At 33.0% G+C, this 24,577-nt stretch overlaps 2 protein-coding genes and 13 non-coding genes across 16 annotated transcripts; 14 read left to right on the top strand and 1 right to left on the bottom strand.

The window, feature by feature from the left end:
• Nucleotides 1-1,737: 1,737 nt before the first annotated feature.
• On the bottom strand, nucleotides 1,738-1,810 carry TRNAK-CUU (transfer RNA lysine (anticodon CUU)). Its single transcript has one exon. It is a non-coding gene; the product is annotated as a tRNA-Lys (tRNA).
• Nucleotides 1,811-4,423: 2,613 nt separating this feature from the next.
• LOC125811445 (uncharacterized) lies at nucleotides 4,424-9,829 on the top strand. Of its 2 annotated transcripts, XM_049490937.1 has the most exons (5): nucleotides 4,424-4,658; nucleotides 6,182-6,252; nucleotides 6,363-7,868; nucleotides 8,002-8,119; nucleotides 9,093-9,829. In XM_049490937.1, exons 3-5 carry the CDS (start codon nucleotides 6,393-6,395, stop codon nucleotides 9,728-9,730), a joined length of 2,232 nt encoding a protein of 743 aa, XP_049346894.1. In that variant the 5' UTR covers nucleotides 4,424-4,658; nucleotides 6,182-6,252; nucleotides 6,363-6,392; the 3' UTR covers nucleotides 9,731-9,829. The 2 variants fall into 2 exon arrangements, with proteins under 2 accessions (XP_049346894.1, XP_049346895.1); XM_049490938.1 differs by lacking the exon at nucleotides 4,424-4,658 and having other exon boundaries at nucleotides 6,401-7,868.
• Nucleotides 9,830-11,913: 2,084 nt separating this feature from the next.
• On the top strand, nucleotides 11,914-18,667 carry LOC125811465 (protein CONTINUOUS VASCULAR RING 1-like). Its single transcript, XM_049490961.1, has 7 exons — nucleotides 11,914-12,168; nucleotides 14,633-14,685; nucleotides 15,536-15,645; nucleotides 15,931-16,098; nucleotides 16,190-16,287; nucleotides 18,035-18,161; nucleotides 18,289-18,667. The coding sequence occupies exons 1-7, from the start codon at nucleotides 12,037-12,039 to the stop codon at nucleotides 18,369-18,371; spliced, it is 771 nt and encodes a 256-aa protein (XP_049346918.1). The 5' UTR covers nucleotides 11,914-12,036; the 3' UTR covers nucleotides 18,372-18,667.
• A 1,810-nt stretch (nucleotides 18,668-20,477) lies between these two features.
• LOC125811991 (small nucleolar RNA snR60/Z15/Z230/Z193/J17) lies at nucleotides 20,478-20,570 on the top strand. The gene has a single exon (XR_007441943.1). It is a non-coding gene; the product is annotated as a small nucleolar RNA snR60/Z15/Z230/Z193/J17 (small nucleolar RNA).
• Nucleotides 20,571-20,631: 61 nt separating this feature from the next.
• LOC125811992 (small nucleolar RNA Z43) lies at nucleotides 20,632-20,728 on the top strand. The gene has a single exon (XR_007441944.1). It is a non-coding gene; the product is annotated as a small nucleolar RNA Z43 (small nucleolar RNA).
• A 54-nt stretch (nucleotides 20,729-20,782) lies between these two features.
• On the top strand, nucleotides 20,783-20,862 carry LOC125811999 (small nucleolar RNA U61). The gene has a single exon (XR_007441949.1). It is a non-coding gene; the product is annotated as a small nucleolar RNA U61 (small nucleolar RNA).
• An 80-nt stretch (nucleotides 20,863-20,942) lies between these two features.
• LOC125812005 (small nucleolar RNA snoR14) lies at nucleotides 20,943-21,027 on the top strand. The gene has a single exon (XR_007441955.1). It is a non-coding gene; the product is annotated as a small nucleolar RNA snoR14 (small nucleolar RNA).
• A 56-nt stretch (nucleotides 21,028-21,083) lies between these two features.
• LOC125811997 (small nucleolar RNA Z101) lies at nucleotides 21,084-21,176 on the top strand. Its single transcript, XR_007441947.1, has one exon. It is a non-coding gene; the product is annotated as a small nucleolar RNA Z101 (small nucleolar RNA).
• A 43-nt stretch (nucleotides 21,177-21,219) lies between these two features.
• Nucleotides 21,220-21,344, top strand: LOC125811987 (small nucleolar RNA snoR86). The gene has a single exon (XR_007441939.1). It is a non-coding gene; the product is annotated as a small nucleolar RNA snoR86 (small nucleolar RNA).
• Nucleotides 21,345-21,410: 66 nt separating this feature from the next.
• LOC125811988 (small nucleolar RNA snoR86) lies at nucleotides 21,411-21,534 on the top strand. The gene has a single exon (XR_007441940.1). It is a non-coding gene; the product is annotated as a small nucleolar RNA snoR86 (small nucleolar RNA).
• A 389-nt stretch (nucleotides 21,535-21,923) lies between these two features.
• On the top strand, nucleotides 21,924-22,017 carry LOC125811990 (small nucleolar RNA snR60/Z15/Z230/Z193/J17). Its single transcript, XR_007441942.1, has one exon. It is a non-coding gene; the product is annotated as a small nucleolar RNA snR60/Z15/Z230/Z193/J17 (small nucleolar RNA).
• Nucleotides 22,018-22,063: 46 nt separating this feature from the next.
• On the top strand, nucleotides 22,064-22,162 carry LOC125811993 (small nucleolar RNA Z43). The gene has a single exon (XR_007441945.1). It is a non-coding gene; the product is annotated as a small nucleolar RNA Z43 (small nucleolar RNA).
• A 103-nt stretch (nucleotides 22,163-22,265) lies between these two features.
• Nucleotides 22,266-22,343, top strand: LOC125812000 (small nucleolar RNA U61). The gene has a single exon (XR_007441950.1). It is a non-coding gene; the product is annotated as a small nucleolar RNA U61 (small nucleolar RNA).
• Nucleotides 22,344-22,426: 83 nt separating this feature from the next.
• Nucleotides 22,427-22,514, top strand: LOC125812004 (small nucleolar RNA snoR14). Its single transcript, XR_007441954.1, has one exon. It is a non-coding gene; the product is annotated as a small nucleolar RNA snoR14 (small nucleolar RNA).
• A 62-nt stretch (nucleotides 22,515-22,576) lies between these two features.
• On the top strand, nucleotides 22,577-22,670 carry LOC125811995 (small nucleolar RNA Z101). The gene has a single exon (XR_007441946.1). It is a non-coding gene; the product is annotated as a small nucleolar RNA Z101 (small nucleolar RNA).
• Nucleotides 22,671-24,577: the final 1,907 nt, after the last annotated feature.

Here is a 24,577-nt window from a genome sequence, read left to right as displayed (position 1 = left end):
AATGGTCAACTAACTCTTATCTCTTTTTTTTTTTTGCCCCTCTTCTGCCTACTTTAATGTAAGTTCTTAGCTATAAAAGTCGATGCTTAAAACTTAAACTCATTTAAAAAATCTGAAACTAAAAATACGCAATAAAAGATACACTATTGAAAGTCGATTCCAGTTTTAATTTTTGATCTATTGAAAAAATGTCACTTTTTATATTTAGAAATTATTTGATTATAACATTTCACATCATGTTACAAGCTTAAGATCGTAAAAAACTTTTTAGTAAATGTTAATATTTCAATAACCACTAAAGAGCTAGTTTATACACTCATAATTTATAACTATCTTGAATAGAGTTCTGTTTTTACTCAATTTGAAAAATAATAAAAGAATAAATAAAAAGAGGGGCAAAGTGCTATAGATAATAGGACACTTTGGTGCATAAATACAATTTAAATTTTATATCACAAAATTTATTGATCGTATATACTTTTTTAAACTTTATATTTAATAAGACACATTGAACACAACTCTTATTGGGTCAAGTCACTAAATACCCTATTCTGAATATCAACAACAATAATGATGGTGAAAACTATAGTTTCAATTTAATAGCTACAACCTTGTTGTGGTGGAATGATTATGGACCTCTGTTCGTAACTAAAGGCTTTGAGTTTGAATATTTTTTTGTTGAAAATATTGGACCATGCATGCAATGTGCAAATCGAATATAATTAAACTCCAATATACGTAAATATTAAACATCGGATGAAAAATAAAAATATATATAATTGAACTTTGACCAAAAAAAACTTCTCCATGTGCTTTCCTTCTCTCCTCTATTGTTGTGTGCTATAAATAAACAGAAAGGTCCCAAATTAAATAAGCTTTTTTACTACCTACTCCCTCCGTCCACAATTGTTTGTCAGGGTAAGGTCATGCACATCCCTCAAGGAAAATTTAATACAAGGTGTAATTTGACTAATATAACCCTACTATATCAAGAATACCAAAAGTCCACATAACTTTTTAATTGAACTACACAATCATTAAGGGCAGAATTGGAAAAAAGTAATTAATTATTTCTTGATTATTTAAATTGACAATTAATCTTGGACATCTATTTTTAGTATATCTGCCAAACAATTGTGGACGGAGGGAGTAAAAACGTACTGAGTGCATAAATAGGGAATAAAAGCCTCATTATAGCAAAGACAAATATTAATAAAAGCATGCACAACCATTTAGGTAAGAGTCCTTTCAAGAAATGAATACGTTCACTTACATATAGAAAATAATAATGACTTAATAATGATCACAAATACTGTTTATTTATTTATGGGATAAGGGACTGAAAAATATCTCAACTTTGATCGGATTTGCTGTTGCGATACTAAACTTTCATGAGGACTTATTACCTCCCTAGACTATTTAATACCGTATTTTAAATAGTCTAGGGAGGTAATAGGTCCTTATGAAAGTTTAGTATCGCAACAGCAAATTCGACCAAAGTTGAGGTATTTTTCAGACCTTTATCCCTTTATTTATTTATAAATTGCTTGTTTTATTTTTCTTTGATTTTCTTAAAAAAAAAAGAGTCATATCAGTCCTCTTATGCTTATTGTGTAGAAAATATCTAACAATTCATACTAATTAGACTCTATAAGTTCCGATGGAGTTGTATAAACTCATAATTATGTACTCTGTTCGAGGAAGAATCAATCAAATAAATAATAAAACAGAAAAAAACGCCCACCGTGGGGCTCGAACCCACGACCACAAGGTTAAGAGCCTTGCGCTCTACCAACTGAGCTAGACGGGCTTGTTTGTTAATTATTTACAATCTACTAATAAGATTCTTTCTCAATCTTAAGCTCATGAATAATTAGTTAATTACAGATTACTCCTTCCATTCTAGTTTTATTATTTTTAATTTTGTCCATTCTTTTACAACTTACTCACTTTGAATGTTTATTTCAAAATTAATAAATACATGTTTTATATATATATATATATATATATATATATATATATAATTTTAGGTACTTTATAAATACAATATATTTTTTTAACGAAGGGAGTTCGGACGAATCATTTTCGATATCATAACTCCGCCTATGTTGTAATCATGCAAAGATGGTTTATTTTTAACTAATTGAAGGAAAATAATGTTGTTTTTTTCCAACCTGTAAGAGTGGTTAAATTGATTGAACACGTAATATTCTAAGTGAGAGGTTTTAAGTTCAAAATTCTTATATTTTACTTCTTCAATCATGAGCTATTACATTGAATTTAAGTTTACCCTATGTGCCTACACAAAAAATAGCAACATTCCCGGTCAACGATAAAATAAATTTCTCTAGTAATTATGAAAGCAATGGTCATTTAATATTTGTTCTTTTCTTGGTCTAAGATAATAAATGTATTATTATTTATTTTCCCTTTTTATTATAAAGTAATGCATATCTTCTTTTTTTCTCACAGTCAGATAAAGATCAATAATTTCCCTAATTTATCGGAGAAAAATAAGGTGACAAATTTATATATATAATTTCTTATATTCGCCGCGTTTCATTTTAAAAACAATGAAAGTCGGTTTTCTTAATTATATTAATCAAAATTTGTTGAATATCCGCATCTTGTATTTGACTTCACTAACTTTTAATAATCCAATAAAAGATATGTCACTAGATTGGAGATGTGAAACCAACTAGATGTTAATAAATTTTAAAATAATGAAAATGATGACGATCACAAATAAAATATGATGAAATAAAAAAATTATTGATAAATATTTGTGAGTATAACATTATAATTATGTTTATCTCTTAATTTTTATTTTCTAAGTTTTTTTTTAAAAATAATAATATGAGGGTTGTTAGTTTTATATTTCTTGAACAACATAGGATATGATATGAATATTTGATCGTCAAAAAATCTATTGAACATTTTGAGAAAGACAATATTTGATGTTTCAATATCCCTGTGAATATTCAAGATTTTAAAGAGATATTTGAGATGTCTCTTTAAGGAAATACGTGTCCCTTTTTATAGGCGTGAGCTATAGACAAAATAGCTTCCAAGGAATCCTAACGAGCTTTATAGTACGAAGATGAATTGGACTTGTTTTGTAGATTTCTATTTTAAATTCAGTAAAATTCCAGTGTCTATCGTTATAAATTTTAAATTAATTAAACTAGTTTATAAACATATTTTGAAGGATTATATTGAGATTAATTATTATTTTTTCATCTATATTGTTTGGATTTTTCAAAAAACTTAACGTATCTATATTGCATTTTTCAAAATATATGACTTTTGAACGATTAGATATGCATACAATTAAAAAATTTAAGAGTGGGAACAAATAAAATTTTGGTTAAAGGTAAAAGGATAAAAAGAAAATGTAAAATCACTATAGTATAAAGTAGCAATAATATGGAATTTATTTCCAAAAAGTCATTGGTAATTAAAGTAACGATAAAATTATCTTAGTGTAATCTATAGATTACGAGTTTGAGTCCTAAAATTACTAAATTCCTTATATTATACCCCTTCAAATTTGGTCTCAGTGGCAAAGCCTAGTTGAAGCAATGAGGTTCACTTCATACCATAACACTTGCTCAAAATCTTTATTTATTATACATGTATATTACAAGTCAAAAATAATAAAATGCATGATAAATACAAAGAGATCTCCTTGACTTAAAACATGAGCTTAAAATAGTTCACTTTTATAAAAGTTGAATCGCCTTAATAAAATATCTAACTTCTCTACTGTATGGTCTTCCCTCGACTCCTAAGGAATGCAAAATACTTTGCACACCAAAGTTTTGGGTCTAACTTATATCCAAAAGAAGAAAGATTGTCTAAGCTTTATCATTTCATCCTTCACCAATATACAATTCATTCCATTCATCATCCTCCCTATTCCTCACGCCCATATTTGTACATTTTTTATTCAGTCCAGTGTATACATATTTCTAGAACGAATGTATTTAGAGTGGAATGAGCCAGGGCTCTAACCACATATTCACCTCTGTAACTATACCGCGTGGGTTCACATCATATGAGATCTTACTCTGATACCATAATAAAATTAAATTTTAAATTTAAGTTACTTAAACCTTATAAGAAATTCACGATTCTTATCCTTTACCAATGTGAAATTTATTTCGTTTATCAATGTAGTAAAAACATTTTAGGGAAGGACACATGTAAAGTATTTATTTTTTTATTAGATTAGTTTAAAACATGTTGCATAAATTATTTCTTTTTTTAATCCACCTTCCTCTCATAAAAAATCCCCAGACCAATTTTCCAATTAGCCATTATTTATTTTTTGGCCACATCCAATTAGTCTTAGGTACACTTCCAACTCACATGGGACAAAGCATCATACTCAACAACCACCCAACATTCACATTTAATACTATTATAAATTAGCACAATAAAGTTGAAAAAAATAGGAAATTCCCTAAAGTCCAAGTTCTTGAATATACATGGACATTGTCATCATCATTATTATGATATAACAATAATTGGGATAGAGAGGGTAGACTGAAAAACAAAAACAAAAAAAAGTCAAGATTTTACTAGCTATTATAGTTGTGGGATCTGGGGTTTTGTTCACTCTTTTGCTGACACAAGTGTAAGGTGGGCTAATGAAGGTGAGAATTCAAGAAAAAACAGTGTTAATTATGTGTGTGTGTGTGTAAATTTATCACTTGGGATCTTTTCTTTTTCCAAGATTTTTATTTGGGTGCTTATAATTACATATAAAGATTGTTCATTTTTAGTTTTAGAAAGGTTGGAGGTAAGAAAATCAGTCTTTTTGATGAAAGGATCAGGTTATACACGTGACACATTGTGATAAAAATGGAGTCTTTAAGCTGCTGCTGCTGTGTGTGTGTAAATTTTATCACTTGAGTCTCTTTTTTTAACCAAGATTTTCATTTGGGTGCATTTGATTACAGATATTTGACACTTTTTCATTCATTTATCATTTTGTAGAGAGGCTTGAGGTAAAAAAAATAATCACTTCTTTAATCAAAGGATCAGGTTATACACATTCCACATTGAGATAAAAATGGAGTCTTTAAGCTGCTGTGTGTGTAAATTTGTCACTTGGGAACTGGGATCTTTTTTTCTTCAAGATTTTCATTTGGGTACATTTCATTAATTTGCTTTTTATATTGAGGCTGAAGATAAGATCTCGGGTTTGAGTCCTGATATAGAGTAGTCGCCTTGGGTAGACAACACTTTACCTTCAAAGTGGGACTTTCCGGCATGAATCCCGATTATTTGAAACCCAAAGTGGTACCGGACACCGGGTGGGAAACAAAAAAATAAATAGAGGCTGAAGATAATATAAAATAGCTTTTTGATCAAAGGACCAGCTTATACATGAACACATTGGGATAAAAATGGAGTCTTTAAGCTGCATCACAGTGTTTTTAATGACTTGTAGGTTTGTCATTTGTGTGTGTGTGTGTGTGCTGTGTGTAAATTTATCACTTGAGCTCTTTTTTTTTCCCAAGAAATTCATTTGGGTGAATTTCATTACAGATGTTGTCTCTTTTTAATTTTATATTCATGTGTGTTTTTTCTAATTTTTTATCAAAGGATAAGCTTATACATGAACACATTTGGGATAAAAATGGAGTCTTTTAGCTGTTTTACAGTGTTAAATATGTGTGGTATAAATTTATCAATTGGGATTTTCCCCCCAAGATGATTACAGATGTTATGTATTTTTTTCATTCATTTGTACATGAACAGATTGGGATAAAAATGGAGTCTTTAAGTTGCTTTACAGTGTTAATTATGTGTGTGTGTAAAATTATTAGTTTTGGATCTTTTATTTTTCGAAGATTTCATTAGGGGTAAGGTCTGCGTACACTCTACCCTCCCCAGACTCCATTTTGTCGGATTTTACTGCGTATGTTGTTGTTGGATCCATGTGTTTATGTCGATCACATTTGTATCTATCCCATTGACTTGTCTCCTTTTTTATCTCATTCATCAAATATTCTTAAAGATTACGAAAGAGTATAATGAGAATTAAGAAATGAATATACCCAAAGTTCTAATTTGAATATTTCAGAGGAGATGAGTGCTATTCAATATTTGAGAAGTTTATATTTGTCTTCATAGACAGCAACTAATTCTTTATATTTTGTTCTGCTTTCAGTGACTCAAACCAGAAAAAGAAGTTCCATTTGTCAATCTTTGAAAAGTTCTTCAAGGCATATACTTGTTAATGTGAGTTACATTTGGCAAATCCTTTTAGTTTAAAAACTTTCATTCTGTTTATTTTTTTCAGATTTTACGTCGTTATCTTGACTAGTTCTGCTTGAAATTTTATGTCATAGAATATTCCTCAAGATAGTCTGAGATCAGTTATGTACAGATCATTTGTCACTTGTGATGATCCCAAAGGTGTTATTGAAGGTAAGACGATTAAAAAATCCAAGATCGACCCTCAAAATATCGAAGATCATAAGGTATCAAAGGATTTTGCAAAAGACTTGTTGAAAGGAGCTTTTGATTTACAAGAGTCTTTAGTGATGTTGGGGAAATTGCAAGAAGCTTCTGAATATGTGACAAAGTTGAGGAAAAGAGAATCTGATGCAACAGGCGTTGGCAGGACCAAATCCGAACGTGTTGTTACAGATCACAGGTATAATAATAAGGTGGAGTTTGGAAAGCGTAGTCTTTCTGTTGATCGTTCTCGCGATTGTTATGATGAGCTAAGGGAAGTAATAAGAGATAGCCTTGCTAGACAAAATCTGTTGCCACCATGTTGTGCTTCAGAAAAGGCTCATTTAGATAGAAGAAAAGTAGACTTGTATCAAGATTTCCCCTCTTCTAGCTTCACTAGCTCGAGTGAGACATTGATAGAAAAGGCTTGTGTTGCTGATGCCGGAAAACTGGTTATGTCACCCCAGTTGCCGTCCACTAGCTCAAGGCAATTTGCTTCTTTTGACTGTTCTCGAGACAAGGAGAAACCAAAAGTTCCAAATTTGATTGCAAGGCTAATGGGACTTGAAGAGATTCCTTCAACACCCCTGCATCAGAAACAATTAGAGAAGGACATGATTTTCAAGCCAACAAGGCCTATATTCGAAATAGACTTGCCAAAGGCAAAGAAGCTGTCTGTCATCAACCAGAAGGCGGATCCAAAACGGAGAACACTAGACGGAATAATTGAAACCATGCAATTCAAAGGCCTTTTGAGATGCAAATTTAATAATGTGATCTCTCATCAATTGAAGAGTTCTGCTGCTGATGCTCCTCCAATTGTGATCATGAAGCCAGTGTACGCTCCTGAACTGCAGGCAGAAAGGTTTTCGACCTCCATCCATGATGAAAATCCCCCAGACACTAAAAATTCATTTGGTAAACGGAACTTAAAGGAAGAGAGTTCACCTGTGAATTTCACTGTCTATCGGAAAATGCAGACACGAAACATTCAGAAGAGTAGCTGCATCCCCGAAAAGGGATCCAAGGACCATAGTGAAGAAACACTTCCTTTGACAAAAAATAGAGCTTCGTCTCCTGGAAGGACTAAGCAACCAAAGAAAGAAGTGATAGAGAAAAAGGTTGAGAGAACTCAACGAGCTCCTGGTGCAAAGAAATCTGGAGAAATGAAAAATGCTGGTCCCAATAACACTACTAAAGTGCAAGATCAAAGTAAGAGGACCACTGCAAAAGTGACAAAACCTGAGAAAAAGTCGAATGCACCAGAAAAACTAGTTGCATCCCAACATAGCGCTGACTCAAAGCGCATCACAACCGTTGCATCTCATAACTCCAGAAATAGGAAGAAGAGTGTCAAAACTGACAAGTCGGTCAAGAGTTCCTCAATTGTCCCTATTGTAAGTGCACATTTATGCCTTCTATTTTAAGTCTTGGCTAACTTTTCTATTAAAAACTAATGTTTATTACTCTCAAAACATTATTATTCTTCGTATAAGATTATAATCATACTAATGGAATATGTTGATGCAGGTTGAGAATATGGAGCACAACTATGAACGAGACAGTGATATTACCATAACAAACCTTACATCCTCAGAAGAGCCGCCTTGTGAGGAAGTGGCTGAAATTTCCCAGAGTGTTGTCACTGGTAAGACACTTGTTTCATTATGTTTGGCATTGTGTACAAGCTAAGTAATCAATATTAATTTTGCGTTATCTGGATGCTTTAGGCCCATGTTACTCGGACTCTCTAATAATGTTGACGCGCCCGTGTCAAATCCTTCAAATATGCACTGCTTTTGAAGGATCCGACATGCTCCTGACGACATTTTTGAAGAGTTTGAGCAACATAGATTTAGGCAACCTTTTCGCAAATATATATTGTACATAGGCTCGTAAATAACTGCTCCTAGCAAAAGCATGAAACTTGCTTGGATGTTAGATAAATTCACTAGGCCTTGTTTAATGACTATGCATGGTTTGTTAAAAAACTAAATTCTGTTTTTCTAGACGTGGTTTTTATGAGGAAACGTTGAAAAATCTCTTGCGAGACTAGAAGAGAGTCAATGCTAGTCAAACAAGTGGCTATTGTTGTTTTGATCATTTTCTTTCTACATGAGATATAAGATACAGTGAATCGGTCTTCAGACAAATGATTTTTCTGTATTCTGTTTGTTGTTTCCTATACGTGAGATAACTTATATGAGAGGTAATTCAGTTAGCTTGTCGCTTAGAAAAACCCGGTTAGGAAACCTGCAGTAGCAACTGAACTATATCGAGCTTAAACTTCTATGCTCTAATAACTTAAAACATTTTGAAGATGGACACAAAAACTCGTTATTATCGTACCTGTTCTTAAGTAAAACATGTTCAACAGTAGCCACTTTCTGAATATATTTACATCTACCTTCAGAGGACTGCGATAAATAAATGATGATGTAAAAGGTAGTTACACATGGAAATTGCTATTTCTAGACGTCTCTCGAACCAAATAGATTCCTGTATCCTTACAAGTATAAGAATAAACATACTGTGTACTATTTCTAGTGATTGATTAAAGTAGATTAATCTTTAGGCATGGTACTAATACTTACAAATGATATTTACTACTTCTATTGCAGATAATCTTAAGAATGGTGAATGTTCCACAACTGAATCTACCATGAAATTAATCAAGTGTGACCATAATATCCCACTAATGGAGCACACTAGGTATCAAATCCGTCAAGATTCAACTGAGAAGGAAAACCTCAAATCTAGAGTCACTACACGACACATACTGTTGAGCAACGAATCATTCCTCATTCGGGCAGAGGAGCTTTTCGACACTGATGCATGGGAACCAACAGTTTGGAAGACAATAAGTGTGGACAATGAAATGACTAACAGCACACTTGTACTGGATTGCGCAAACGAGTTGTTAGAAAACAAAAGGTCTCAGAGCACCCTGACAATATCAAAAAGTCCTGTTAACATGTCAAGAGTCTCCATTTCCTTCGACAAGTTGTTGGATGAAATTTGTGGTGCGATTGAAATCTTGAGAAGTCACACTAAGGTTGATGTCAATATCCTTTCAGTAGATACTCTTTATGCGTTACACGAAAGAGATTTATCGTGCAATGGAGTGATTAGTACAACATGGGATCTTGGTTGGAGAAATGCATTTACTCTGGATGAAGTTGAACAAATAGTGACTGACATTGAGAAGCATGTTGTGAATGGAATTATCGACGATGCACTTACTGAACTCACGCTGTAGTTACTTCAAATATTCAGAGCTAGGCAGATCCAGGATTTGAAGTTTATGGGTAACGGTGACCCTTCACTTGTCACAGTAGCCACAATCCATTTATCCTACTGAGTTCGCAATGCATTATGCATACATATTTAGTGGATTTGGGTCGAAGCTACTGAGTTCTACTGAATCCGTAACGTATATTGTGCCTTTGCCTCTGAAATCTGAATATATTCAGGTTGACATACATAATGTGTAGATATAAATACTCTTCTAGTCTTATACATGCAGAGTATTCAAGAAGCTGTATTTTTAGAAATTACAGAATAACACAAAGCTGAATGGCTATAATAATATTGTTGTAAATTTATTGCTGACAAAGGAATATAATAAAGTCCATTTTTAACATGATTTATTTAATTGCAAATTCCAAGCTTGATTCAGTAGATTTTTAAGACTTTTTTTTTATGTTATTCTTATTTTTGTTTTTATTTTTTATAATATTGGACTGGAATGAACTTAGATTAAGGTGACATGCAGGGGTGGATCTAGGAGGGCGCGAAGAGGTTCATTGAAAAATTACATTATATATACATTAAAATTATTTTTATGCATATATAGTAAATGTTGAATATCGTTACCTTCTTCATGTGTTTATCTTTTTTAATATTTTGAATTTCATTAGTGAAAGTTTTGACTCGACTACTAAGAGTGAGATGTAACTTTATTTGGACCAAAATCTGTATAAGGAAAACTATTGTCATACTTTAATATGAAGTTTATTAGTGGCAATTGATTGAAATTATATTATTGGGCAATAATTGTAATATTGTATAATAGGTTCTAAACATGTTCAATTGAATTGATTGCAAGAATCAAACAATTTTTTTTATTTTTATTAATCAAAATATATTTTAAAGTTAATTAATCAAATAATTTTTTTAGTTTATTTCTGGAGTTGCTTGCTTACATAAAACTTGCCATCACAACTCAAATAATATACACTAGATAAGCTAATTGATTATTTTATGACTAATCATTCTTAGAAGTAGCCAATTCATTTTGGACCCTGCAGATCCACTCTTTTTCCTATTCAAAGATCAGCCCACTGGCTCTGTGTTTTCACATCGAGAATTATTTGCAGATGAAGAGATGTCAAAGGGGATATGCAGGAGGGGGTGCTCCTAGGTGTGTGTAGGGGTTGTGTTTGTTCGCGAGAAAGGATTCCTTGTCAAGTAAGTTTGGGGGGTGTGGACACACTTGCGCGAATTCGGGTAACGGCTACAAGGGAGAAATCGAAAGGAAACTGTGAAAAAAATACTCACCGACTTTGACAATCAAAACTTGGGCACTTAGTGTTTCTCTAATCTATTGATATTTGAAGCTGGTCAGAATGTCTCAAGTTTGAGCTTTTAAAATAGAGAATGTGCATCAATTTTTGTGGTGCATCTATTGTTTTTGAACTCTGGATTTGCTTTATGTCTAGGCAATTAGAGTTTTTTCCTGCATAGACAGTTGAGTTAATGGTCGAAAACACATTCGAACTTATTTTTTTGTGAGCAATTTTATTTTCCTACCTAAACTATCACTATCTATGTTTTAAAACACACCTTAAAGTTGAATAGGTCAACTATCAGTTATTCCCAATTTCAATTTGAAACATCACCATCTACTCAATTAGGTATGTTTATTACAGTGATATTTCAGGTAAAAAAAGAGAATAATAACTAATTTGGGACGTAAAAATAAAAACAAAAACAAAAAGGTGATAGTTTCATATAGTTTTAATCATTATCTCTATATAGTCCAATATACTCATTGACGTCTAATCTTGAAATGTGCACCACCCAAGAGTTTGAAACTTGACTCTTCATCACGATGATAGATCCAACTTTCAGCTCATTCGTAAAATTCAGATAGTCATAATCAATATATAAAAGTCCGGAAAAACGATCCGATGAGTTGGCATAGTATGATTGGAGCCAGCTCATCACTCATCAATATGACAAAATTTCCAACCTGGCCCAGCCTAAGCCAAACCAATACCTCATCAACATTAAATAATCCATTAATTTATGTAACTAAATATAATTAATTATTAATAAACTAATAACTTTTTCACAAATTCCTCTTTTGTCCCCATTACCCAACATTTCCTCTATCACCAAGCAATATATAATATTATAAATTATATATAAAAAATATACATATAAAAAAAAATTATTATAGATTTGAAGAACTGTTACAGTTCTAAAAATCTGTAGAAAAATTCACAGAAAAAAAAAGAGAAGAATTTATAAGTAAATTTGGAGATGAGAAATTAGAGGATAATGGCAAATTCTAACAGAGATCGTGAACTTCTTATTCCGGTGGCTAACACCGGCGCCGGCGACGATGGCGCCGGCGACAAGCCTTCTTCTTCATCATCATCCTCCTCTTCTCACCATCACTCCGGACGCGAGGTTAATTTCGTAATTTTTTCGAATTTTAGGGGAAAAGTTCGATGCATTTAGTAAATATGTTTGTTCATTTTTATGTGTGTTATTTGGGGGAATTTTGTTAGGGTTTTAGGGAGATTTGGTGATCTGATTTGTTTTGGTTAGCTGTTTCTGCTGGATTTGTTATGTGTGGTAGTGATTATTGTTTGTGATTAGGAGTTAAGAGTTGCTGTTTGAGAATGGATTATGTTGAAGTATTTATAGAAGGAAAGAAATAGATCTTTGCTATGAGCATAGTTTAATGTCATGTTGGTTGTTTACTTATTAAGAGAGCAAAGTTATGGAAAGGGGGATGCTGGAAAATGAAGCAATTTTGTTGATTTTGTACTTTATTTAAACAACGTATACCCAGCATAATCACACAACTAGGGTCTGGGGTACTTTTTTTTTTTTTGATGACCGGGTGTCCGGGCTAGCTTCACTCTATCCTCTGAGTCTAGGACAGATAAGGAGAAATCACATAGTGTTTTTTTGTCTCTGCTGAAATTTGAACCTGAAATGTGATGGTTCTCAATTCCCGTCATTGATCACTAAGCAACACCCATGGGTGCTGGTCTGGGGCAAGTTTATTACTTATGACCTTAGAAGGGGTTAGTTGAAATGTGTTACTGCTACAGAATTTACAGAAATTTGATCATAGAGACTGGAAATTTTTGCTTGAATCCTTGTTTGATGTTAATTTTTCAGTGTGTTTATTTATTGTTTCCTGCCACATGAAAATTTATTTTGTGGAATGATCGGAAACTAAATACTTAGCAAGTTCAGAAGAACTCAACATAATTAGTTCATGAGAAACTCTGATAAAGATAGAGTTTTTACGGTAGGAGAAGACTCAGGTGGGCTACAACCTTCAGTCTTTCTTTTACTACCTCTTTATGATTAATATATCAAAAAGGTAATACATTTGTAGTATATTAAATTATTAAAGTACGTATTCTCCACTTCAGTTTGGTGCTGCGTGTTGACGTCTTACATATACAAAGCTAAAAGTCTCTAAAAGCTTTGCATATTATTTCCTGTTGGGTATTAGAGACCTTTTCAATCATGTTTTATGCTTTTTTGACTACCAATATGTGCTTTACTTGATGACATGACCCTGTTACATAGGGTGTCTATCAATTTATGTGTGTACGTTTATGTATGTGATTTTATGTTGGATATAGGTTTTGTGCACGTCTACCTGGAAACGACCTCTCTACCCCAAAGGTAGGGGTAAGGTCCACGTAAACCCCACCTTCCCTATACTCACCTTTGTTGTATACTATAGGTTTTGTGTACAAATCTATAATATACTTTGTTGATCAAAAGTAAAAATTAATCTATACAATATATTATTTGAATGTCCTACACTCAGTTTTCATGTGTTTGAGATCTGTTGGATGTGGCATTCGTGTTTTTGTCTTCATTGCATGGTGTAACATCTATGGCATGCTTCATTTCTACATCTGATGATATTCCTGTCTGTCCCTGTGCTAGATCGCATTGGAACGGGTGTTAGAGTGATCAATTTAGGCTTAATTTGTTGTGTCATAATATTTGGATGAGTATAACAATAAGTAGCATCTAATAGTACCAGCTAGGTGGAGCATGGGAGTGATGCTTGGTGATCCGTATGAGCAGTGAGGAACCACAATGAAAATAATGATTACATATTGGTGGAGAAAGTAATCGGTATGGAGTAAAATAGAGAAAACTATAGCAAGAAATATACTACTGTACCTTTGGTTATATTGAATGATATATAGCGCCCTTAAAAGATATAGATTGCTTCAATCAATTACGGTAAAACATTTTGTTGAGAAATATATTTTTAAATAGTTAACAAAAGCCTAAAAGAGTTCCATCAATTTTTCCTGGAAAATGTATTGTGTTAAGTTGATATCAAACCCCGTGTATAACTTTTCAGATGCACCATACTTGATAAGTTGATTAACTATTACATTACCTGCAGTGCTGCACTGCACATATTTGTAAAAATCGTACCGCCTTTAGCTTCTGCAGTAATGTTTTATATGCTGTTGGGCTTTAGTTAGCTTGTTTGTCTCTTTAATTTATCTTTGCTTTTTGACATTTACTATTCTTATCTCTCTCTTCTTCTCGACTTCTCATCTGATTCCTTCTACTCTTTGCGCTGCCTCTCTTCCCTTCTCTTGCATCACTAGTCTAAATTTGATAATTGTGCCAAAGTCTGTGTCATAGCTGATAACTTAGTTTACTTGCTATTCCTATCTTAAGATTAATTTTGTAGTGACTGGACCTGGTGTCATAGCTTAACTTTGTTTACTTTCTATTCATATCTTAAGATTAATTACTGGACTGGTCACATTGACTATCATTGTACTGTTCCTTTGACTCCTACTTTCATATTTTAAGCTTGAATTCTCTTTTCATTATCTGACAAAAACTGTATGTTATTTTGCAACTGCAGACTTTCTCTAAAGTTGTTAGGAGCTGGGCTTCTAAGAAATTCATGACTGGATGGTAAAAATGGTTCTCTTCTCTTCAATCTTCCCTTTGATCTAGACATAGGATGTATATCTTTATCTGGTTCCATGCATTTAGAAAAATAAAGTTTAGGAAGAAACAACAAAGCGCCACAAGAATGATTTTCAAGAACTAGTTTAGCAAGGGGTCATGCCCTAGCCCTACAGAGGAACTGATCCAGACTTCTACTGCCCACTTTCTAGCTTCTGTTACAAGGTTAAGGTTTGCACTCTAAGGTCCCTTGATGACTTCACTGCCCACTTTTAGCTTCTGTTTCAGAAAACTAAAATAGAAGCACTTTTCGGCTAACTGAACTTAGACAGTTAATCTTGGAACAGCAAAAAGCATCAGAGTTGTTGTGAGGACTTTGATCAGCTGTTAAAACAAACTAGAGGTGAGGCTTGTAGTCACACTGTTCCTACCATGTGATAAAACAACTACTATGCCTCAGTTTCAAAGAAGTTGAGGTTGATTATATGAATACTCGTCGACCATACTACCCCATTTAACTCATCATGACACGCTTTTGTTGGCAAATATGATTACAGGAAAACAGTAAAAATCCTTTAGGTAACACACCTATCACAAAAAATAGTGTTCTTCTTTCATGGATTATGCTGTTGAGCTTATACTGTGTAAGAATCCATGAGCTGAAAGTGCTCAAAATAAACTTGAATACGAAGCAACTAAACGTCTAAACCAGTCCATTCTGCTGCTTGGAAGTGTCATGGGAAAATAGAAGCAGGGTATGCTTATAAAAATTGGTCTTTGTCTTCACTGTCAGCTGTGATTAAGAAGCACGTACCCGTTACTTTTCTAGTTGTTACTCACTCACATCCTTTTGCAGTGTCATCCTATTTCCTATAGCAGTCACCTTCTACATAACATGGTGGTTTATTCATTTTGTGGATGGCTTTTTCTCTCCAATCTATGCTCAACTTGGAATTGATGTTTTTGGTAAGCATTTGCCTCTTCTCCGTGAAAAACAACTAACTTTATTCCTATGTTATTAATGGCACTGACTCATTTCATGGTGTCTTTAAATAATGGCCTTTATCTCTCTTTGGACATAAAATGCAATGTCATGCTAAAGAAGAAAGCATTCCAGATGAATTAGCAATTAGTTTTATGTAAATGTCAGCCATATTAGGTTAAGGCTCTTTTCTTGTGATATATTAGCAGTTCATGTTGGTGATACTCTTCTTTGGAAATGACCTCGCTTTCTATGGTTGTTCTGATCAGGTCTTGGATTTATGACTTCAATCACTTTCATTTTTTTGGTCGGGGTGTTCATGTCATCATGGTTGGGGACTTCTGTTTTGGGTCTTGGGGAATGGTTCATCAAAAGAATGCCATTTGTTCGGCATATATATAATGCTTCTAAGCAAATTAGTTCTGCCATATCTCCAGGTATGCTTTATGGATTTTCAGTTTCATACATATTTTCACGAAATAGCTTTTAGTTGGAGAGTAAAGATTGATACATAACCTCCTACTGCAGATCAGAACACACAAGCTTTCAAGGAGGTTGCCATAATAAGGCATCCTCGAATTGGTGAATATGCCTTTGGGTTCATTACCTCATCTGTCATCCTGCAGGTATGCCAATGATTACGTGCGTTTTTTGTGTTCTTCAATAATAAGTATTCAACTATCAGCTTTTCCTAGACCATTTTGAAATTTCTTATTACATGGTGGGCATGTGTAGCAATTGTTTTCGGGAATATGGTCAGATTTGCCCCATTACTATGCGAAAAGGATCATACTTTCCCTCCGTTACATTTTCGGTGCAAAAATGCCCCTACCATTATCCAAGTAGCTCAATATGCCCCTTTTCCCTTAGAAATGTCCAAGGTGGACATTCAATTCCAAATGACACCTAACATTTTGGTGAAGTGGACACCACGTGGCATGCCACCTTACCGGTCCTACCCATTTTATCCCTTCCCCCACAATTGATGTATACATATTAATTTTTGGATCATGTGGAACTAAAAAGATATATATTGGATTATCAAATAGCTGGAAAACTGAGTGAACAGTTTGTTCATATTACAGCTATTTCATGTATTAAGACTTCCAACTATAATACACAAATTGAAAACAAAGAAGGAACTACAAGAAAGTGAAAAATATAGGAATCTTGAGAAATCAATGATTTGAAATGTAGTTACACTACCCCTGTTTACTCTTACTAGTGTATGTTATATTAAAAGCATGAAGACCTTTAGCGAAATGATGTTAGTCTTTTTTACCCTCGCGAGTGTATTTGAAGTTGGATATAATTGCAACTATGCATAAACCCTAATAATATATTTTCTACAAAACAAGCTCCATGCAAGACTTGTACGATAACATATGCGAAATATTTCATGAGGCTAAGGTAATTTATACATAATTACAATTTTATCCAACTTCAAATACACTTATGGGAGGCAAGCGACTCTCTGTTCCAATTCTCCACCGGGTCATCAAGTGATTGCGAAGGGTAAAAAAGATGAACAACATTTCGCTGAAGGCCTTCATGCTTGCAAAATAAATACTACCAAAATTATTCAGTGGTGATATTACTCAACTCAAACCCGTTCTCCAAGATTGATATGGTGATGATTGATGAATAATAGCCTCGTCAAACGGTTAATAATCCTTCAAAAATTGTTTCCCATATAACGAAATGCAGCATTCATTACCTCAATTAAATTATAATTCATATATACCAGCATATCCTCTTGCATTATTTGTAGTTGTTATATATATGACCTAAGAATAAAATAAAAATCTGAATATATCCAGCTTTAAGCATGCTTTGTGAGTAAATGGACGAGAGTTGGGATGGGTCTTTCGTATGAGTAAATGCTCTTCCAGTTTCTTTCTTTAAATTGAAGAGTTGAAAAATTCTATGGTGAATACGGTGGTGATCATATTGGTGGCAGTGATGGTGAAGGGGGTGGAAGAAAAAGAATGTAAAGGGGTTACAGGATTATGTGGTATTGAATATCCGCTTTGGACATTTTTAATAGATGGGGAGTATTGTTTGAGCTACTTTGGTAACAGTAGGAGTATTTTTGCACCGAAAGTATAATGAAGCACAAATATGATCCTTTTCGCGAAGTAAAGGGGTAAGTTTGATTTTAAAATTTTGAAAGGGGAAATAGGGGAGAATCGAACCCTCACCAACAAGGTGAAAGTTCGGTTATCCAATCAACTGGACTTCTAAGATTCCCCTATGGGTAGCGTTAGGATCATATATCCCTGCTGTTGGAAAAAAATTATGTACAATAGCATCTTTCGTCCATTTTATTTTGAAATTCACTTGTGTGCTACTTTGTCTTGACATCCAATCCAGAACTATTCAGGAGACGAAGAGCTATGCTGTGTGTATGTTCCTACAAATCATCTTTACATTGGTGATATATTCCTCGTTAATGCAAAAGATGTTATTAGACCAAACTTGTCTGTCCGTGAAGGGATAGGTAAGAAATCTTTTCATTGAGTTTTGTTCTATAAGCGTGAGCCTTTTTCCAGTATCAGTCTCTTGAAACTATCCTCATGCTCATGGTTAAAGCACTTTCCGACATGCTCTTTTCTCCTCTTTTGCAGAGACTGTTGTATCTGGTGGCATGTCGATGCCTCAGATACTGTCAACGCTGGATCCAGGAAGTATTCAAGTCGATAGAAGTTGACCTTACAGAAACCACATCTGATAAAATGCTCATCATTTTTTCCCCTTTTTGTTCACGAAAGCTTTCTTTCTTTTTTCATTTTCTTGATATTTGAGGTGTTAGATTCAGGTCACTTATGTGATAACTATGCTGCAGTGTAAAATGTAGGTAATATAGCAATGGTTTGAAAAAATATAGTTGGTTGATAATTTCAAGTTAATAGGTTTCTCTCCTCTTGCTTAACTCCTATTTAATGTGTTATATAATACTTGTATTAGAATGTTATTAACCTATTTGTGTAAAATATTATCTCCTTTTAGGGTGTGTTACATGAGAGGATACTCAATTTTTCTATGTTCATTTGATCAAAATGTTCGAAAAATATTTTCTAGATAAATAAGTTTCTTAACAATTTAAATAAATGATTTATTCTTTCTTTTAGTGAAATAGGGAGAACAAAATCCACAAGTGAATTTCACGTTGATTGTGCCCTCCTCACTCACCAACAACACGTCTTATATTCACTCCTAGTCCCCATCCCCACCTTACATAGTATTTGTTTGGGGAAATACGTGGATAGGCAAATATATATTAGTTAATTAGCTAACATAGTTATAGTTTCCATTTTCACTCACAACTTAATTTTAGCTATAATTACGTTGCATCTCTCCTATCTTCCTCTCTCTCACCTCTCTCCTCTTTTATACATATACATATACAATTATATGACAGATATACAAAGACAATTATCCTCTCTCCACTCTCTACCCTCTCTCGCTTGCCTCTCTCCTCCCTCTCCCAATCTCGCTCCCAGATATACAAATACATATATATACCAGTTATATATTTACAATTATCTAATAGATATACATATATAAGCTGGCTCTCTCCACTCTCTGCCCTCTCTTGCTCGCCTCTCTCCTCGCTCACCAGATGTACAAATACATATGTATACCAGTTACATATATACAATTATTTGACAAATATGCATATACAATTCGACAAATATACATATACACTTCGCCTCTCTGCCCTCTCTTGCTCGCCTCTGTCCACCCTCTAACATGTAGCTGCGAAACATAATTAACAAACTATAACTATGGAGCGTAATTAAGTTTATTTTAGTGGCTATTTGTGAAATTTCCTCAAATTTTCTAGATATATATATACCGAACAAAAGAAAATAAGTAAGAAATTCACTTATTTTCCTAGAAAACATTTTCCGAAGTACCGAGTGCACATCCTTAGTAATAAGCCTTATGAATTTTAGCCCAATAAGAACCTAAAAAATACGAGAAACTTTCGCAAATAGCCACTATATTAAACTAATTATGCTCCATAGCTATAGTTTGCACATTTACGGGTTGTAGCTACAATTTAAGCTGTCTCATTTGTATAATTTGTGGATTTGTATAATTTGCAGGTTTATGTAATTCGCAGGTACATTTGTATAATTCAGTTTTTTTTTTTGTATAAACTTGAAATAACGAATTTATACAATTACAAACATCAAAAGTGTAAATAGTTATACAAATTTCGAATTATACAAACGTGCGAATTATACAAAACCAAAAAGCTGAGCCGCATAATTATAGCTTAAAGTAGATCGCAAATTATAATTAAGGCATACTATAGTTATGTTAAGTAATTAACTAGTATATGTTTGCTTATACGCGTATTTTTTCCAAAAAATATTGACATATGAGCCCACAAGCCCATAATTTTAGCGATTTCTTATCGGCCCGCTTCAAATATAGGCCCATCACTAAACCCTAGCTTCCGCCATTCGTCTCTATATAAGCTTCCTTCGTTCTCGAGCTCAATCACTCACTCTTCTGTTCTGATCTAGGGTTTTACAGCTTTCACTTCCTCCATAAGAGTAAGCTCTGCCCCTTCGAGTTTACAGTTTTCAGTTTCTGTTAGATTTGTTTGTTTTCATCTAATTTCCTTTGGCCTATGATTAAAATTCTTAAATATAGACAAGCATATGTCTGAATTTTCATCATGTTGAATACCTAATCTTCTCTATGAGGCCAATTACATCTACTTTTTTTTTTGTTTTTCTATCCAGATTTCTACTTTTTGTGCTCAATAATTCAAAAAAAGTTGTTTTTTTTGCTGTATGAACTGGGTCATATGATGATTAGAAGCATAGTTCAAATGAAATCTATGTGATTACAAAACTTCTTTTTAGTCTTTCGCTCCTATCTGATGACTCTTTATAAAAATCTGATTTTTAAGCAATTAATTGTTGTTTTTTTGAAAAATTGAAATGATTAATGGACAATGACGATTTATCTATTGGTCTCGTTCGTCGTAATGGTGTTTAAACCACCTTGCCGACCATTCTGATATATCACCACCCATAAACTGAGTCCTATTACTTACTACACTTTTTTTAGTTTATTTTTCAATTTTATTCTTCGTTTCTGGTGCTGTGATGAAAAAATTCTTGTGTCGGAGGCTTTTTGTCGCTGATGGTTTACACAACCCTCTAAGAAGTTCTGAGCATTTTTTTGTTTTCAATTTCAGTATTTTGTGTGATTAGTTAGTAGTTGTAATTGAATGATAAGTAATTTATTTTGAGGATGAATGAAGTGATGATAGAATTCATATGTTAATTCACTGAATTACATTTTTGTGATGTTAAGAGTGAATCCCGACAGGTTCTGATCGTTTATTAGTTAATTAATCCTCCATTAATTGTGATTTTGCTTTGTTAATTTTATGTCTTATGGGCAAATGATGAAATTTTTATATCGTAAATGGGTAATTTGCGTCTGAATCTTTCTTTGATGTTATAACCTTGGAGAACTGATGCCCTTTTAACTTTTTACTTTGCATTTTGTTTTCATAAAGCCAATTAGCAGAGCAAAGGTGTCTTTCACAAATGACACACATTTGCATTGAAGGTTGGCTATATATATAGCGATTCTCCGTGCCTTTCAAGCTGTTTTCTCGTATTGATTACGGCCTCGAACAAATTGCTACATTTTCTCCCTTCACTGTTGTGCTAATTTGGTACCTTAGTTGCTTTGTTTTTAACATAGCCAATTTGCAGAGCAAGGGTGTCTTTCAAAATGACACACATTTGCATTGAAGGTTGGCCATATGTATAGCGATTCTCCGTGCCTTTCAAGCTTTCTTCTCGTATTGATTACGGCCTCGAACAAATTGCTACATCCACCAATTATTATGGTACATTTATCTATAAATTTGGTTATATAAATGACTTGATCTTGACAATGAGTTTGTATTATCTAATTTTAGTTGAAGTTTCTTAATTATGCATAAACTGTTGAATTTGTGATATTACTAGTTCCACTCTGTGTGATTTTGTCCCCTGAGCTAAACCATTCACCTTGTTCGAATTTTTGTAGTATTTATTTGTCTAATGTATCATTGGCTGATGATTAAATTTCTTTTATAGACAAGCATATGACTGAATTTTCATTATGTTGAATACCTAATCTTCTCTATGAGGCCAATCATATTTTTTTCCCCATATTTTTATGCTTTTTGTGTTCAATAATTTTATAAAAATCGTTTTTTACTGGTGTCATTGTTTAATAAATGGGTCATATGATGATTAGAAGCATAGTTCAAATGAAATCTTTGTGATTATAAAACAATCTTTATAGTCTTTCGCTCCTATCTGATGACTCTTTTTTTATTTGTGTTTTAAGTTATGATTTGTTTTTGAAAGGGTTATTGGACTGTGACGACTTATATCTATTGGTCTCGTTCGTCGTAATGGTGTTAAAACCACCTTGCCGACCATTCTGATATATCACCACCCATAAACTGAGTCCTATAATTAAACTTTTGCTGTTAATTCTCTTATTTTTGTATTGTATTTAGTGTTCATTTAGAGATTTTTTAAAATTTGTTTGAAGGATATTTTTTCCTTTTATGGTGCTTTGAAGAAAAAATCTCGTGTCGGAGACTTTGGTCTGTGATGGCTTACACAACCCTCTAAGAAGTTCTGAGCACTATTTTTTTTAATTTTCAATTACAGAATATTTTCTTGCAATTTAAATTTTGTAAGATTGTTTGTTATGTTCTTGTGAGGAGTAACGAAGTGATGATAGAATTCATAAGTCTGTCAATCCACTGAAATACATTTTATGATGTAAAGTGTGAATCCCGACAGGTTCTGATCGTTAAGTGAATAATCCTCCATTTACTTGTCCTTTTTTTGCTTATTTATTTTTGAACTTTAGTTTTATGGGCAACTGATGAATCTTATATATCGTAAATGGGTAATTTGCGTCTGAATCTTTCATTGATGCTATCAACCTTGGAGAACTGATGCCCTTAAAAAAAAATTCTTTGTATTTGAATGATTTTGATGGGGGCTAGTAACTTTTGGATGATTGGTATGATAGAGTGTAGGAGTGGGAAATTAGGGTGATCAGTGATGGAGTGTAGGTCTCCCGTGATGTGCCCTCGTTTCCTAGAGAATGGCAGCTGACGCTAGGCATAACTAAGCTGATAGGAAAGTAACTAATGTGGGATCGTGTAACCGACATTGCAATCGATGATTACAACACTTCCACTATGATTCAACATCAGTTACTTTTCTACCAACTAAGTTATGCAGCTGCTCAGCTCATTGTCTTGGTGATTGTAAGTTAAACCTAGGGTAAATGAAAATAAGCAACACAAGTTCAGACTCGGTTGTTCATAAAGGAAAACAGGCAGTTTTATTCTGGGATTTGATATATTTGGCCCACCCATGTTGAACCAAGAGGAAATGATGTGTATTTATTGTCATCTGACTTGCATTCCATATGTGGTTATGCTAAAGTGGTGAATGATTCATTATAACTGATCCTCTCAGTGTAAGTTGAAAAAATTAGAAGATTGCTTATGAAAAGTTGTCTTTTATTTATTTGTGATCATTGGCTTGTTGTGTAGTTTTCTAATTCACTAACGAAGATGCAGCTGATAGATGGAAATTTAGAGTTGGGAGACGTAGCAACAGAAAAATTCTATTGGAAGGCCTGTTGGTTGTAAATTATACTGATGTATTAAAACATATGTCAGAATGTAACTGGCTCCATATTTATTTGAAAGGCCTTGATAGTTGTAAATTTTAACCAAAATTAAAAGGTAAATGTAATGCAAATTTACAAAAAATTTACAGGTTTGAAAGATTTATAGACAATTTTTTCATTGAGGAAGTTGGCATCACCCTCTTGGGCTATTATTATTGAATATTGCAAATGGTTGCTTGAAACCAACAGTAACAAATGTAAATTGTGACTGGGTTATTATTATTGAATATTGTTAATAGTTGCTCGACTCTAACAGAGTCACAAATGTAAATTGTGACAAAGTGAAGATTGCAAAATATAAAGAACTTGCTAAATTGTAAAGTCGTGTTAAAGAAAATGAAGTTTCTTTCTCTAAAAACTTGTATAAAATCAAACAAGTAGATGATACACATCTTAAGTGTTTAGCACATCAAAAGTTGAGGATTATAGTTATCAATTGATGTCAAGTCAAGGGATGTTTATGTGTTACTCCCTCCGTCCCTATTTAGTTGTCCATTTTGATAAATTAAGAAAGGACAACAAATTTTTTTCCTACAATACCCTTATTTAAAGTGAAAAGTTGTCATAAATAAAGTAAATAAACTTATGAACTTTTCCATCATTGATTAGTTATTTTGAGTGAATTTATTTTGGAAGTAAAATTGTAACTTCACTATGCTAATTATTGTTGCCTTAATCTGTGTGTCATTTCTAAAGTGGACAACTAAATAGGGACGGAGGGAGTATGTCTTAGTAATGCATAGATTATTTTTTATGCATTGTTTGATTTGTTGTATTAAAAATAGTATGCACAGTTTTAAAATATGAATTTACAAAATTTTGCTAGAAAATTCAAGTCTATATAATACCTTTTTTATTTTAAAATAAATTGATCTTTTTTTTATTTTTTAATTAAAAGGTATTAAAGTTAAAAGGATAAAAATGTTCAAAAATGTAAAATAATATATGTAAAATATCATTCTGGCTATATTGTGGCCAAATTTTCTGGCCAATATGGTGGAAATAAAAGGGGTAATTGGATCTTTAACGACCACATATATTAAATCTCTTTGCATTATTAATACCTAGAAATTCATGATATTAGTAATATATTCTTCAATACACAACAGAGCGTATAACTAATAGCATGAAAAAATATACCAAACAAGGGATTACTATTACGAAGAG

This window comes from Solanum verrucosum, unplaced genomic scaffold (assembly GCF_900185275.1).
Source record: "Solanum verrucosum unplaced genomic scaffold, falcon-dt-bn FXZP01000238.1, whole genome shotgun sequence".
NCBI classification, from domain to species: domain Eukaryota; kingdom Viridiplantae; phylum Streptophyta; class Magnoliopsida; order Solanales; family Solanaceae; genus Solanum; species Solanum verrucosum.
The sequence above is the reverse complement of the archived record's forward strand: the minus strand, read 5'-3'. Positions and strand labels throughout refer to the sequence as shown.

Coding starts and splice junctions, on each gene's coding strand:
- LOC125811445 (XM_049490937.1), top strand. CDS start 6,393: ATGTACAGATCATTTGTCACTTGTGATGATCCCAAAGGTGTTATTGAA. Junction 7,869..8,001: donor GTTCCTCAATTGTCCCTATT/GTAAGTGCACAT, acceptor ATGTTGATGCAG/GTTGAGAATATGGAGCACAA. Junction 8,120..9,092: donor TTCCCAGAGTGTTGTCACTG/GTAAGACACTTG, acceptor CTTCTATTGCAG/ATAATCTTAAGAATGGTGAA.
- LOC125811465 (XM_049490961.1), top strand. CDS start 12,037: ATGGCAAATTCTAACAGAGATCGTGAACTTCTTATTCCGGTGGCTAAC. Junction 16,288..18,034: donor CCTCATCTGTCATCCTGCAG/GTATGCCAATGA, acceptor CATCCAATCCAG/AACTATTCAGGAGACGAAGA. Junction 18,162..18,288: donor GTCTGTCCGTGAAGGGATAG/GTAAGAAATCTT, acceptor CCTCTTTTGCAG/AGACTGTTGTATCTGGTGGC.